The 16,342-nt window shown below is 46.9% G+C and overlaps 1 protein-coding gene across 1 annotated transcript in view; it reads right to left on the bottom strand.

The window, feature by feature from the left end:
- The window catches only part of HERC3 (HECT and RLD domain containing E3 ubiquitin protein ligase 3), a 604,132-nt gene that overhangs the window by 178,592 nt on the left and 409,198 nt on the right, over nucleotides 1-16,342 (bottom strand). The window contains exons 17-19 of the mRNA XM_078676105.1: nucleotides 9,159-9,182; nucleotides 8,991-9,080; nucleotides 1,020-1,190 (exon numbers count right to left, since the gene is read on the bottom strand). Coding sequence (XP_078532231.1) covers nucleotides 1,020-1,190; nucleotides 8,991-9,080; nucleotides 9,159-9,182 — 285 coding nt within the window. The remainder of the gene's footprint in view (nucleotides 1-1,019; nucleotides 1,191-8,990; nucleotides 9,081-9,158; nucleotides 9,183-16,342) is intronic.

The following is a 16,342-nucleotide window of genomic DNA, read 5'->3' as shown; positions in this document are numbered from 1 at the left end:
ACAGATATATAGATATATATATATATCTGTCAACATCTTCATATAATTCCTTAGAACATTGATGTTCTGTATAAAAAAACGTATTTAATCAGAACACACAACGTCACTCACAGGATATGTTGGGGCGAGGGGAATGGAGTTGGATAACAGATTTTCTCTTTACCCATCAGTGCTTTAGGATCTTTAAAGGCAGTTCCATAAATGGCCTGTAAAACAGCCTGCTGCTCTTTTACAAGATCTATAGTAGGTGGCACTGGGAAGCTTGCCAAGCACTCCTTGAATTTGGCTGCTCTTTTTTAAGTTTCCTGCTTTTTATGCTTACAGGTGGAAATTGCAGCAGTTGTAGTTAGTTGTTCCCCAAACTCACTGTAACAGTTACTGATGACAAGTTGTTTATACTAAGTAAATGCATCAATCAAATGCTTGTAGAACCACTGTACTTCCTACAAGCCACATTCCCCATTATCAAGTTAACGCCACTAGACAACCACAGCACAAACCCCCACAGTTTAAATCGATCTATAACTGCTGGCTCCTTCGTAGTCAAACACGTTTGCAGATTGTCTTCTTCTTTGACTCGTGAATATTACATAAATTACGTGATCTTGCTGCATGTTTACTTCTTAAGGCAAAATGCATAGGCCACCTCAGATTCCGAACTCAGCACATTACCCTGGCATTCATTATGTGAAGCCACAGTGACAATGCGAATTTGGAATGATGAATGCAACACAATGAAGAAAGCATATCAATAAATCAATTAAAAACCAAGAAACATTTTTTAACCATACTTTTTATCTCCTGATGTTCACTTTTCATGCATGCAACATGCATAATCAACCACTCAGTTTTCTGCAAGGAGAAAACCACTCACCTCAATTCTTTACCAACAACAAGTGCATTAGTTATCTGTTGCTTATTAATCCCAAACACTGGTCTAGGGGATAAAAAGATCTTATCTCATGCAATACACCATGTGAACAAAAACCAGAAATATGGCAGAAATAAAAATATCTTACTTTCAAAGGTTTCTTGAAGTCGATGTCTGAATAAATACTTAGTTCTCTCAATGCATCGCCAACAAGATTGCTCCGGCGAACATGGAGAACCAAGAACGGATTCCTGGCTAGCAGAGGCTCCAAGGTAAGAAGCATGAAGACATTTTGTAAATTAGCTCCATTGATAGCTACCTGCAAGACGAGGGGGACAAATTAAATAAAAATATATTCACGATGAGAATGAAGAGACTTGAAAATCTTCTGCAAAACACAAAGTCAATATTTTCTTTAAACGCTGACTCCGCCATGTTGACCAATTAGCATAGCACAAACAACACTAACGACCAAGCAACAGGTTTATCTGGGGCAAAAACGAAAACTTTCATTTACAAATAGAGAAGACCACACAATTACCAACTAAAATTTGGCAGACTGGGTTACCAACCTTAATGATAAAGCAACTCACTGACCTAGTACAATTTCAGGCTATTTCCACTTATTTTGACTGATGAACTTCACTGGGTAATGTCTGAACCAAAAAAGAAAAACTTCTCCTCCATAATAACTCTCGTGATTTAGAGATGCTGAACAAGTATTATGGAAAGGAACACCATCTTAGATCTACTGAATGATTTCGAACTCGATAATAAAAGCACATACAATTACTCAAGTGAGTGACTTGAATCCCCTTGAACTACAGTTTGTTCTAGTTTTCATTAAAGCAGTGAATGCAAGTTCATGCCCAATTTTTCATCCCCTGTCAAAAAGACCTGACCTACGGTGGGCTAAAGTAAACATTCCCCTGAGGTGAACTCCCTGATCAGATAAAGGTTTGACCTAATTGGTTAACACAGAGTTATTTTCAAGTGACCACTCTGGAAGCACTGGGGCATGCCTAGAGCCTCTTTTACAAAGAGTATGGGACCAGTAAATATAATTAGATGCATTTCCATTTACAGTAAACACGAACAGTGGTACAGAAGAAAGTAAGAATATGAAAATCGAGAGAAAAGTGCAGGGACTTGTAATCCAGAAAGAAACTCAATGTGAGAATTCCCAAATTTTTTATCTTCTCTTAAAAGTGTCACTGTATTTAGTTCAATGACTAACCCGGGATCCATACCCACCCACATACAACGAAATTTGAAACAGAAAACTGGTAAAAACAGCTTGGAATGTGCCTAAAGAACGATTTACTTACTTTCAGTAACAATGTATCTGGTAGAGACATAGTCTATCCGCAGATTCCTTAACTTAGAATATGCCCAGGCCTCAGACTGGATGCTGAAAACTTTCCGCAGCAGCACCTCTGCGGGCCGGGGGCAGCGCCGCACGGCTCCGCCCTGACGTCATCCGCGGACGTGACGTCAGCGGAGCCATATATGTCCCTCCCGGCGCACTGATGTCAGTTTTCAGCAGAGAAACATTTCCGTGCCACAACGCGGAGCCACCACCAAAAAGCTGTTAGAATATGGGAACAGTGTGCGAAAATGATGAAAAAGGGAAAGACATTGAATGGTGAAAAACAGCATTATAAAAGACAGTGCCAGGCACTGTATATTAAAAACTAGTAAAAGAAAATGAGCGGAGCCCTGCTCTGAGCAGCAACCCCGTAAAAGTGAAGGCCAACCACTCTTGGAGGTAGAGGAAGATTTAAACAACATCACGGCAGGCGACAGAAAGTCGGCAACCATAATGTATAACCGTGAAGGACGACAAGTCCGGAACACAGGAGCTAGGACATTTGACCACAAGACGTCACCAGAAAAAGACGTCGTATACCCAATAAGAGATCTATAAAATGTGGCAGAGCCAATAGACTTCAACCAATGGAAAGCAGGGGCGGAAAGAGACCCCAAGGCGAAAGAGAAGGGGAGAGCGGTGGGTGGGAAAAAACATGAATAGACCCCACACTGTACAAACCAGGGCGTAGGGTTGGAAAAAATACATGACACATGAGCATACCGCCCAATTACGAGAATGGGCGAAATAGGGCAACGAACACAGAATGAAGCATTCCGTGACGGAGTGAAATGAAAACGTCACACTGCAGAAGGGTCAAGCCACCCGGAGGGAGAAGAATGTAGAAAGCCCAACCTGAAAGGGCCCTCGCAGAATTGGGAAATAGGGCAGGCGTTAAGGAATCTGCGGCTAGACTATGTCTCTACCAGACACATCGTTACCGAAGGTAAGTAACTCGTTCATCTGATAGAGACGTCTAGCCGCAGATTCCTAAACTTAGAATAGATACCAAAGCCATACCCCTAGAGGAGGCGGGTCTGCAACTGAACCCCATGAAGTTCCAGAGGGAACGTAGCCGTCAACAAGTTGACGATACACAGTGGGGACCGCAAGCCAGCCCAGCCACCCCAGACCATGAAGCTCAGAAAAGAGCGGAAAACATGGGGGGGCAAAGGCACCACCAGCTGCCGAAGAACAGCATGAAAAGTCTGGTATGTATACCGGGTGAGAGAAAGAAAACACACACTAGAGATGTAGGTGTGAAAAGGAAAGTTCATGACTTCGCAAAGAAGGGGAACTGAACCTAGGACTGATGGATCCACAGGATCCGGCATGCCGACCGTAAGTAAAACCCAGAGAGATGGAAACTGGTATGACAGAGGCAGCGCATACCGCTCCAGTATGCACAACAGTGGAAAAAAAAGGACTGTTGAAGTCTGCACCAGCTAAAATACATGGGACAGCATTGGCAAGATGCCAATCCATGGCCAGAAACTGCAGGGAGTACTAGAAACAGAAGACACGCCATTACATAGTCGGACTGTCACAAGTCATGTGAAAGGGCTAACAACAATCAGTAGAAACACCCAGCACAGGACTACAGTAAGAACGGTAGTCAAGCAGAGCACTGGATGATACAGAACCATACCGTGTGGATGCAAGAACCACGCGAGAGACCTAATAGCAAGAAGGCAACCGGCAAAAAGGGCCACCAGGCAAGCCAGACACCCACATAAGAGCTTGTAGTATGAGCATACCGGGTCAACACCCCATGAAAGCAATTATACCAGGGTGCAACTACAGGTTGCGCCAACACTAAGAAGCGTGCCACGCAGTGGTTGTATCCTGGCGCAAAATGAGGACAGGGCGTCAGTGGCGAGAACTGCGCCTGAACCGAACAGAACAAGGGCCCTAGGGATGGGGACAGGCAAAGAAAAGCAGCCATCAAGGGCAAGAGGATCACAGATGCTGAAAAAAACCCCCGTGAAAGCAGGCGAGGCAGAAGCCATTCGGTAAGGAACCCATACCAAGGCTTAGAAGTACCACCAACAACTAGAGTCAACTGCATCGAAAGTGCAATAGAGCAATGCCAACGTGAGGATCGCATAACAGCAGAAAAAGAGGCCCATAGCAAGATTTGTGGCGAAAAACTCCATAGGATCGTACCAAGGCTAAGGCAGCTACCCAATAACCTATAAATACCCCACATAGGGTAAGTATCAACCCCTGCGAGGGGAGTCCTCTTGGGTAAAGCATACATTCAGAGGAATGAAAGGAAGACAGAACCAGCCATCTGGCTGCACTGAACAAATACTGAGATGGCAGAACAACCGCCTACACCATCCGGGTCCCATGCAAAGAACCCAGAGTTCCAATTCATAGCGTAACCATGAGGCGCTGAGGTCTTGGAAAGTCTTAGAGGAAAGTTACTGTCATGAGCAGAGCTCCACTTTCGGGGAGGAGTGACGAGAACGGGGTCAGGAGCGAGGGCAGAAGTCTTCAGGAAACAGAGTTGAAATGGTGCGAGGTGTCTGCTTCAGCGCTCCGGCTTCTCCTATCAGTTCACTAGGGAACGTCAAGGAACAGGACTTTGAGCTGACGTGAGGGGGAATAGAGTTCCAAATTTTGGGCGCGTTACCGGCGAAGGACCGGGGCCGCGGTTTTTTGTTTATGTGTTTTCAGTGGGATGAGTAGAAGAGTGTTCAAACTTCTGTGGTTCCTGGTCTGACCAGCTTTTTTGAGTTTGGAAGCCAGATAATCCGGTTTGCCGATGTGCAAGGCTTTGTACGTGAGGCAGGCTGTTCTGAAGCTCGCCCGCATTTCAACTGGGAGCCAGGTGATTCCGGTGACAAAACTGGCTGCCGCATTGAGAGTTGTTTTGAGGGGAGCAAGATGTGATGTTGTTATTCCTGAGAGGAGTGCATTCCCATAGTCTAGTCTTGACAACACCAATGCTTGGGTGGCTTGTTTGAGATCATTGGGCAGGATGAAAGGGTTTATTTTGTTCAGTAGCTTCAGGTTAAGGAAGGCGCTCTTGGCTGAGTTCTTAATGTGTTTGGTCATGTCCAATTACGGATCTAGCGTGATACCTAGTGATTTTACAGAGTCGGCCAGAATGAGGTTCTCGTTGAGCGCATGGATAGCCTTTCGCCGTTCCGCAATTTGAAGGTTCTCTTCTTTGTTCGAGAAAAGCAGTATTTCTGTTTTGTCTTGATTAAGTTTTAGGTGGTTCCTTGACAGCCAGTGTTGGACTTCTCTCAATGTGTCGGTGAGTCTTTGAATGTCCTTAATGGAGAAGGTTTTCAAGTAGATCTGTGTATCGTCTTCATACCGATGGAAGGAAATGTTGGCTTTTTTTGAGTAGGGTGGTGAGGGGTTCCATGTAAATGTTGAACAGTTGCGGGGAGAGCACCGAACCTTGGGGGACTCCCCTGCTGACTGGGTGTAGGTCGGACACAAAGTTTTTGATTTTGATTCTTTGGGTGCGGTTGTTTAGGAAGGAGGAGAACCAGTGGAGGACCACCTCATCAAGTCGGGCCCTTTCTTGAAGTGAGAAGTTTGTGATCAACCGTGTCGAATGCAGCAGATAGGTCTAGGAGAATGAGGAGGCATAATTGGTCCGAATCAAGTGATTTATGGATATCATAAATGCCGTTGATGATCGTGGTTTCAGTGCGGTAGCTTTTTCTGAAGCCAGACTGATGGGAGTCAAGGAGGTTGATGCTATCCATGTGTTGGGTTAGTTGTTGGAGCATCTTTCCAGGATTTTGGATAGAAGAGGTATGTTAGAGAGAGGTCTAAAGTTATTCAGGACCTTTATGTCAAGGCCAGGTTTTTTCAGCAGTGGCGTGACTTGTCCAACTTTGAGGCAGTCTGGAACAACTCCACTTCTCAGGGAGCCGTTTATGATCTTGCACCAGAGCGGGGCTAGGCCGAGTTTCAACTTTTTGGTCAGTTGGGAGGGTAAAGTCTCTAGGACGGGCGATGAGGGATTGGAGGTGGAGATCAGTTGGACTATCTCTGCTTCCTGAATGGGGTAGAAGAGTAACTAGGGTTTGGGTGCGTTATCATACGCCCCAGATTTGCTGCTCTTGGGGGGGGGTGTTGCTGTTGGTGTCCAATGAGAGCTCGATCTTGGTGATCTTGTCATTAAAGAAGTTGGTGAAAGTGTCGCACAGTTCTTTGGAAGCCAGCACTGAGGGCGTAGCGGGCTTAGAGGTTTGTTGCCTGGTGATGTTAAAGAGCTCCTTGGGTCTGTGTTTTGCGCTGTCTAGGGTGGTGCAGAAAAACATGTTTTTTTGTTCTTGATGTGATTGTTGTACTTCCTGCGAACTGCTCTGAGTTCTTCGTGGAGGACAACGGTAGGATTGTTCCTCCAGCGTCTTTCAGTGGCTCTTAGTTGTCTCATTTCGGAGTTGATGTCAGAGTTAAACCATGATCTGGAAGGAGAGACCTTGTTTTTTTTTTATTTCAGGGGGCTAGTTGATCAAGCATGGCCATCATATTTGAGTTGCAGAGCGAGGGGAGTTCAGTTGTGGTGAGGTGATCATTGGTGCTGGGGAGGAGCGAGCTTATCCTTTCTTCTAGGATGACAAGGGGAATCTGGGTTAGGTTTCTAGCCCGTTTGGGGCCAGTCCATTGGGAGGATGTGGTCGATCGTAACTGCATCTAGTTGAGCGATAATGGCATCCAAGGTTGCTCCTTTATTGCGCATTTCCTCTGAGCAGTGTTGGGATAGATCATTGTCACAGAGAAGATTGTTTAGGGTTTGAATTAGCGAGTTGTTCACTTCATTCCAGCGTCGGTTTAGGTCACCAAGAATAAAGTTGCTAGAGTCTCTGAGGGAGCAGTGAGCAATCAAGTGATAGAGAAGATGGCAGAGTATTGCTCTATTATCCTTTGTCTTGATGTTGGCGGTAAGACATTCAAAGGTGCTGTGTTTGAAGGTGTCCATTTCTATGATGGCGATGTTGTCCGTGTGTATGATAGCTCCACCTCCACCTCGTTGATCGTTTCTGTCTTTGTTGATAATAGTAAAGCCTGGGGGCACAAGTATATCCAAGCTTGTGAGGAGAGCTAATTTAGCCAAGACTCTGTGATGAACGCGATGTCTATGTCATGAGAGAGGATGGCTTTTGCAAGTTCATTTGCATGCTTGGAGGCTGATCTGCAGTTTATGAGCATGCAGTTGGTGGAAGCCCCTTCTTTGCTGTGGTTCTTTCCAGGGGAGGGGGGCTAGGTATGGTGGTGAGGAAAGGCGGGGATTTTGGGGGTTTAGGGAGGGGGTAAACTGTTTCGATACCCGTGATCACTTGGATCTTGGATTTTGGGGAGGCTGTGGGGGGAAAGTCGTACGTTGAGGCTAGACCAGCCGCTTCTTCGGAGGACATTGCGACTTTGGTTCTTATGGGTCTCTGTGTCGGGATCTCTGTATCAGTTCTTATGGGTCTCTGTATCAGGGTCACGAGGGTGGTTAAGGACCCCGTAGGGAGTGTTAGTTGGTTGGCGCTGGTCGGAGTGAGAGCCCTGGGAGGGCACTGCCTGGGCTTTCGAGTGATGCCCTTAACTCCTCCATGGCCATAATTAGAGCCAGTTCTGTGATGGGAACGAAACCCAAACTGTGCATGATCCAATAAATTGTGTGACACCAGGAATGAGGTAAGCTCTTTGTTAAGTGCCTTTTATGCAATTTTGGCAATGAAGGGAAGCCTGCAAATATGGTGATAATTATTAGCAACAAAAGGATCCAACTGGGCTTTTTGCTAACAGTGGGAGCACTGAGGCCACTTTCACATTTGAAGGAAAGGAACCCTGCCTAAACATTTTGTTAATAATTGGCGTTAAGACACCCGCTATGGTTCTAGAAACCCGATGTAAGCTGTCTGGAGATCTCTGAACTACAATCCAAATAAAAGATAAATCCTACTACTCTCTGATGAAAGGGTGATGTACCTAAACACTGTATTGACTGACATTTTTGATTCAGATCTGGCTGCAGTCTAATAGCCTAGAATTTGGCCTTCTTACACAGATGCACTTTGGTCTAAGTCTAAGACACAATGTTTAAAAGGTCAGAGGGCCCTTTAACTCTGGTCAGGCTTCTGGATGGAATAGCGCATTCTCATGGTACTAATATTTCAAATGGTTGTGCTATTCTATTTATCTTTCATTTAGAGTACAGCAGTGATACTATATATATATATATATATATACACCACTTTGTGAATAAAATTGTGCAAGGAGGTTTCTCTTTGTTTTAATGGGGAAACATCCTTACCAAGGTGAACAAACATTGACAAAGACAGTGAGTGTAGCCTTAGCAAGGCACACCGTTAACTAACACTTTAGAACAAGCATATGCCACAAAATGAAAAAAAATTAAGGAAACATGCTAATGTGTAAAACGGATAGTCATATCCTTGCAATACATTTTTTTTAAATTAAAAGAATTGCAATAGCATCTATTTTAAATAAAACATGCTGATACAAGATACTACTGTTCTGAATGTAAACCTATATTTGCATTAATCAATACAAATACATTGAAGTGAACAATTTCGCCCACGAAAAGAATAGGAATATTAGAATTTTAAAAGTTTTGACAAATAATCTGGCATATATATTTGTTACTAACTATACTTAGTCTATGAAGGCAATGATCAGTAAGACCTACATTTAGGTTAACTTGGTTGATTGACAATTCCCAACAACACGAGAAAATATATTGTTCAAAAGGGTTTATCATGTTACCTGCATCTGTAGCTCTGCGTCGGTTTGCAGCATTTTGGTCTTGGCTTGAGCATCAAAAATGAAAGGGTAAGAACAGAGTGTCACAGAGTCCTGAAAGGAAAATAGTGTTAGTATGACTCGCTAGCATAGTACATGACAACATGAAACTTCAAAAGTTAACATAATTACCTGCATGCTTGCTGGTCGAACTTTCTGTGAAAAGAAGGGAAATGTATTTAATGAAATCATGTATCTGCTTTTATCAGATTAATGCTTCTAACAATTAGCAAATTAAGATAAAAAGAAAATATTAGCATATACGTAACTAAAATACACAGAGGTAACAGATAGCATTTTACTTTTCTGGGAACAGTTAGATTACAGTTTGATCAAAACACAACTATGTAACTGGCTGTAACTACACTGTACCTCAGTGTACTTCCACTGCACAACACTTACACAGATTGACAGTAAAGTTTAGTAAGGTGGGATTTGTGAGTGCTTCTGAAGAAGTACTAGAAACATAACTGGGCTCGGCCTTTTGTCTTCCGGAACCAAGTTATACCCGACTGAAGAGCCCTAATAAGGGCAAAACCAGTCTTGGTTGATTGTGTTACGGTTCAGGGAAGACCTAGCCTGGCAGTTTGGGCTGGACTGTTACCAATGGAACAGGGTCAAGTCTGATTTGCATATGGCTGGGTTCAAACGAAGGTGGTATTATGTGTTGACTAAAGATGGACTGGTGGCACCCCCAAGTAAATACCAGTGGCATTCACCAGTTTTTGGTATATTTCAGATCGTACTTCAGCATGGAGACAATACCCTCCAGACCAAAGAAGAAGATCACCACTCACATTGGTGTCTTCTCAGCAGCCTTTGCCATAATCAACCATCTCACCCTCAAAGCACCCAGGAGTCTCAAATGCAATTCTGTGGCAAAGCTCTTCACAAGTGCTTCACCTCCCTTTATTGCAATCAACCAAGGTTCATAACATTACAAATACAAAATTATGAAAACGATCCAACTGATTTCCATAGAGACCATAGAGATCAAAAATCTCAAGGAATAGACATTACACTTTTAAATCCACGATATTTCAAACAAGATATTGTGCGGGTTCCCTTCTTCCCCACAGCACAGGATGCAAAGCTGGTCCACATTTTACAGTGGCTACACTCTTATCCTGTGAAGCCAACAGGACAGTGTACTCAGAGGCTTGACAGGCCACCCATCTAGAAAAATAGTGTACTAAGGTATCAGGATTTGATATGTACAAGGTATTCTACGGTTTCTAAATCATTAATACGTAAACAATGTGCTTGCTATTATAAAGTGCACATTTTTTAGAACCCATATGTGGACCAAGACTGGTAGATCTCTGGACTCAAAGAATGTGCAAAATAGCAATGGACCACCAAGTGCTAAAAGTGCAATTTTCCATTCAAACTCTTCGCCTGGAATTGAACATAATACCAATAAATTTAAATTAAAACACAGCTACAGCTAAAAGTTCAAAAACCACTGTTAAAAATCAACTACTAAAACGTGGATAATGCAAAAGCTTAAATGAATATGCTACTTACCAGTATGCATCTGTTCTTGGCATGTAGGGCTGCTGACATTCATATCTATAGCATAGATCGCCGCCTAGTGTTGGGTCCGGATGATTGCACATTGTTGTCCCGGAAGAGTCTTCGAAGTATCACGAGATAGGTGGCTCCTCCCCTGGACTACAGTGCGCATGGGCATCGACTCCATCCTTAGATTGTTTTTAGCCATTGCGGCAAAGTTGGAGTGCAATAGTGTAAACGATGACCATGCTTAAGAGTAAGTGTAAGAAGAAGAAGTCTGCAACCGCTACGGGCGCCGGGGAGGAGGGTGGGCGATATGAATGTCAGCAGCCCTACATGCCAAGAACAGATGCATACTGGTAAGTAGCATATTCAGTTCGAGGCATGTGGGCTTCTGAATTCATATCTATAGCATAGAATACATAGCAGTCCCTCCACTAACGGCGGCTGTCCGTGCCAGTTGCAGAAGTTTGAAAAAGTGTTCTGAGAACAGCCTGTCCTACAGCTGCCTGCTGTTTGGAATGCACATCTACACAGTAATGTTCAGTGAACGTATGTGGTGTAGACCATGTGGCTGCTCTACAAATGTCTTCCAAAGGAATATTGCCTAGGAACGCCATGGAGGCCCCCAACTTGCGTGTGGAGTGGGCCCTGGGGGGGACCGTTAAAGTGCGCTTAGCTTTGTGATAGCAAATCTGAATGCACTTCACGATCCACCTGGCTATTCCTGCTTTGGAAATGGGGTTGCCTTTGTGCTGGGCTGAGAAGGCAACAAAGAGCTGTTGTGTCTTTCTGAAATCTTTCGTCCTGTCAATGTAGTACATTAACGCCCTTTTGACATCAAGTGTGTGGAGCATTCTTTCGGCCACTGTTAAGGGTTTGGAAAGAATGCGGGCAGTTCTATGGTTTGATTAACATGAAACTGCGACACCACCTTCGGAAGAAACTTAGGGTTAGTGCGCAGCACCACCCTGTTGGAATGAATTTGGATAAATGGCTCTTGTACAGTGAGTGCCTGCAGCTCACTAACACGCCGTAGAGAAGTAATGGCAATGAGAAAGGCTACTTTCCATGTTAAGAATTGAATCTCACAGGAATGGAGAGGCTCAAAAGGTGGCCCCATCAACCTGGTGAGGACCACGTTGAGGTTCCACACAGGAGCTGGCGGGGTCCTGGGAGGGATGATGCGCTTCAGCCCTTCCAGGAAGGCTTTAATGGCAGGCACTCTGAAAACAGAGAGATGCTGCCTGCTTTGAAGATAAGCCGCTATGGCGGATAAGTGTATCCGAATGGAAGCATATGCTAGATTGCATTTGTAAAGATGTAACAAATAGCAGATGATATTAGGAATGGATGCATCTAGCGGGTTGATATTGTGTTCCTTACAGTAAATGACAAACCGCTTCCATTTCGCTGCATAGCAAGCTCGGGTAGTGGGCTTTCTCGCCTCCCGGATGATGTTCATGCATTCAGGAGGCAGATTAAGGTAGCCAAACTCTAAGACCTCAGGAGCCAGATCGCCAGATTGAGCTGTTGCGGATCTGGATGCTGAATGTCGCCATGGTTCTGCGTCAAAAGCCTGGGTGTGAGGCGCAGCCTTTGATGCGGCACCACGAAGAGTTCTAGAAACGTGGTGTACCACGGTTCGCGTGCCCACGTTGGAGCAACCAGGATGAGCGTCATCGAGTGTTGCTTGAGTGTCCTTGCCACCAGCGGGATGAGAGGTGCTGGTGGAAAAGCGTACGCAAATCTGCCTGACCAGTTCATCCATATCGCATTGCCCTGCGACTGTGGGTGAGGGAACCTGGCGGCAAAGCTTTGGCATTTTGCGTTTTCCTTTGTGGCAAACAGGTCTATCTCTGGATGACCCCACTGTTGGAAGTACGGGCGGAGTACTGATGGGTGTAACTCCCAATCGTGCATTTGATGGCTGTACCTGCTGAGCCGATCCGCCATTTGATTGTCCTTGCCCGGGAGGTGTTCCGCCATGAGGAAGATGTTCCTCTGAATGGCCCACTTCCACATGCTCTGAGCCAGATGAGACAGCTGTGGAGAGTGTGTACCTCCCTGCTTTTGGATGTAGTACATGGCCGCCATGTTGTCCGTCCGGATCAACACGACTTTGTTGCACAGATGTACTTTGAATGACTTGAGTGCCATGAAGATTGCCATCAGTTCTAGGTAGTTGATGTGCATCTTCTGTTGCTGCGTTGTCCACAGTCCCTGCACTGTGTAGTGGAGCACATGAGCTCCCCACCCTTGGAGAGATGCGTCCGTCGTCAGGATAATCTGTGGCACAGGCTCTTGAAACGGTCGGCCCTTGCAAAGGTTGTGTGGATTCCACCAATGCAGAGAGCTGTATGCCCGACCGGTCACCAACACTAGGTCTTTTAATTGCCCATGAGCCTGATTCCACTGACGTGCCAAGCACTCCTGAAGCGGACGCCTGTGCAGTCTCGCGTGCGGGACTATGAAGATGCAGGAGGCCATCATGCCTATCAACTGCATGAACACTCTCGCAGGAAGTGAGTGCTGTGGTCTGAACTTTAGGATTAGCGACTGGATGTTGCCTATCCGTACTGGGTTTGGCTGAGCTGTTGCCGCCAAAGTGTCTATCGTCGCGCCCAAATACTGCCTCACGTGGGCTGGCTGGAGGTGCGACTTTGGATAGTTTAGTGAAAACCCCAGACTGTGAAGAAGGTGAATGGTGTGGGACATGTCGGTCGCACATTGCTGGGCTGACTTCGCCTGAACAAGCCAGTCGTCCAGGTAAGGGTAGACATGGACGTTCTGTCTCCTGAGGTGCGCCGCCACTGTCGCCAGACATTTCGTGAACACTCTGGGGGCTGTGGTCACCCCGAAAGGAAGGACCTTGAATTGGTAATGCTTGTTTTGAATGGTGAACCGGAGGTATTTTCTGTGGGAGGGGTGGAGTGGGATGTGAAAGTAAGCATCCTTGAGGTCTAAGGTTGCGAGGAAATCTCCCTGGTTGAGCAATGGAAGAACCTGTTGCAGTGTTAGCATGTGGAAGTGTTCTGAAAGGATGTACTGGTTCAGGGGCCGTAGGTCCAGAATCGGTCTGAGCGACCCGTCCTTTTTCGGGATTAAGAAGTACAGGGAGTACACTCCTGTGCCTTCTTCCTCCACTGGCACGGGCTCTATCACGCCTTTTTGCAGCATGGCCAGAACCTCCTGCTGCAATAAGTGCAAATGCTCTTGTGACATAGGACGGTGTTTTGGGGGCATGTTGGGTGGAGTGGCGGTTAGTTCTAAACAATAGCCGAACTGGATAAGTTTCCTGACCCACCTGTCTGTGGTGATGGACTTCCACACTGACAGGAACCGTTGGAGTCTCCCCCCGACAGGAGTTGGATGGTCGGGGGGCAGTGACAGAGAGTCACTGTTTGTTGGTGGCAGAGGAACGGGAACTGTTGTTGCCTCTGCCTCTGCCCTTGGAGCTGTTTCCTCGGTATCCTCCTCTACTCTGCTTGGGGTAGGATGATTGCGCCTCACCTTTGTTGAATGCGTCTGCTGTGACATTTGGCCTCTGGTAACACCTCGATTGCCTGAGCGACGAAAAGTGTTGCCTCGAAACTGCTGGGACTGGAGAGCCCCATGGACTTGGCAGTCTCAGTATCTTTTTTAATCTTTTCCAGGGTGGTATCTACCTCTGGACCAAATAACCTATCTGGGTTCACCAGCTGGTTGAGGATGGTAGTCTGTATCTCAGGCTTGAACCCGGAAATTCGGAGCCAAGCCTGACGCCTCAACATCACGCTAGTGTTGATAGCCCTTGCTGCTGTATCAGCCACGTCTAGTGCACACTTTATAGCAGCGTTGGAAATGAGCTTTCCCTCTTGGACCAGCATCTCAGCTCCCTCCTTGAACTGATCTGGCAGGTGTTGCAACAGGGTCTCTAGGGTGTCATAGTGTGCCATAGTGTGCCCTGTCGTATCTGGCCAATAGTGCCTGCGTGTTTGAAATACGCCAGATGTTGGCTGCCTGAGCTGCTACTCTCTTCCCTGTTGCCTCTAGCACTTTTGACTCTTTGTCTGGGGGAGGAGCTTCACCCGTTGTTTGGGAGTTCGCCCGTTTGCGGGCATTAGAGACCACCAAAGAGTCCAACGGCAACTGGCCCCTTATGTATGTTCGATCGCCAGGTGCTGGCCTGTATTTCTTCTCAATCCGAGGGTTAACAACCCGTGACCTTGTGGGCTCCTTAAAAATGTCCGCAGCATGCCTGAGGACCCCTTTTAGCATGGGAAGAGTTGTCACAGCTTTTTCAGCAGTGGAGAAAGTGTCAAAAAGGAAGCCAGCCTCCACAGGGTCAGCATGCATAGCAACATTATGGTTTTTGGCTGCCCTCTCAATCAAAGCATGAAACGCTGTTGAATCTTCAGTGGGAGACGTTTTGATGTTGAACACCTGGGGGTCAAGGGCCGCCTGCTGATCTCCTTGATCACCTGGCTCCACCCACGAGTCCTGTAGCACATCAGGCTCCGTGGTGGTGGGAAAATTGTACTCCTCATCCTGCTCTTCCTCATCCTCTCCATGAGAATAGGTGGGCGAGGGTGTTGCACTTCTTAGAGTCTGTGGAACAACTGGCTCAGTCAAGACAGGTGTGTCCTCTGCAGGCTTTTTGCGCTTTAGGGGAATCCTAAAGGACTCCAAAGGCTGTGATGCCGTAATCTTCCGTTTGTAAAGGGACAGCCTTCCGGTGTCGGCATCGATAAACTGCTCTGAGTGCTCCGATAAAGAGTGTGGTCGATGCTGCAGGCCCCCAGCCGGGGGAGTTGGTTTCGACACCACAGAGTCCGTGGTCACCGACCGTGGAGCAAAGGCCTTCGGCGCCACCTTAGGCGGTAGCGTGAAGAGGATCGGCGTGGAAGCCTGTGGCGTTTGGACAGCTTGCTTCGGAGCGGAATGTGTCTTCGGTTCCGACGCAGAAGCCTTGTCTTTAATTCGTTTGAGGGAGTCCGAGACCTGCTTCGTAAAGGAAGCGGATGGTTTCGTCAACCCGACCTGTGTCCTTGGTCCGCGTCCAGGAGAAGATCCGAGCGTGGACGCCTTCTGTTTCTCCGATCGAGGCGCAGGAGCATCCTTCACTGGTGCGCCGAGATCTTTGACCACTGCCGCTGATGCGGACGCCGATGGCTTCGGATCGGCAGCCTTGACCTTTGGCATCGGGGTCGCAGACTTCGACTCCGCGCCCTTGGTAGACGTAGTGTTGACAGGCCTTATGGCTTTCGGCTTGGCGGCTTTGTCTGGAGCGGCCTCGATTGCCTTCTTGGGCTTTGGGTCGACTGCCTTGCTCGACACCGATTGGACGGCCTTTCGTGGGTTGGGCTCCGTGACCACTGTCGGCGCCGTGGACGGTCCGACAACTTTCTTCGGCTTTGAGGCCTCCGAAGACGACGGCGTCGATGGGGGAGCAGACGTCTTCGGTTTCGATGGCGTGTCGGCCATTTTAGTCTTCGTCGACACCGGTGGTTTCAGTTTCGGTTTCGATGTAGACAATGGCGGCTCCGCCGAAGTGTCCGTAGCCGGGCCGGAAGGCGGGGCCGTGGATCTTGGTGGAAGGTCTTGGGTAAGGCCATGTGGCGATCCCTCGACCCGAGCCATAGTAAAAGTACGAACGGGGTATAGCTCTTCCTCTGAGCTATCTTCCATGGCCCCGTAGGCCTCGTCGTCGTCCCCTACCTCGTCGACGACTTCCTCCACGTCGTGGCCTTCAGCGTCCGCCTCGTAGTCGGACTCAACGACCACCGATGGAGGTGAAACTTGAAGGTGAACCTGGTGCT

This window comes from Lissotriton helveticus, chromosome 2_1 (assembly GCF_964261635.1).
Source record: "Lissotriton helveticus chromosome 2_1, aLisHel1.1, whole genome shotgun sequence".
NCBI lineage: Eukaryota > Metazoa > Chordata > Amphibia > Caudata > Salamandridae > Lissotriton > Lissotriton helveticus.
Note: the sequence above shows the minus strand (reverse complement) of the source record. Positions and strands in the feature narration are given on the sequence as shown.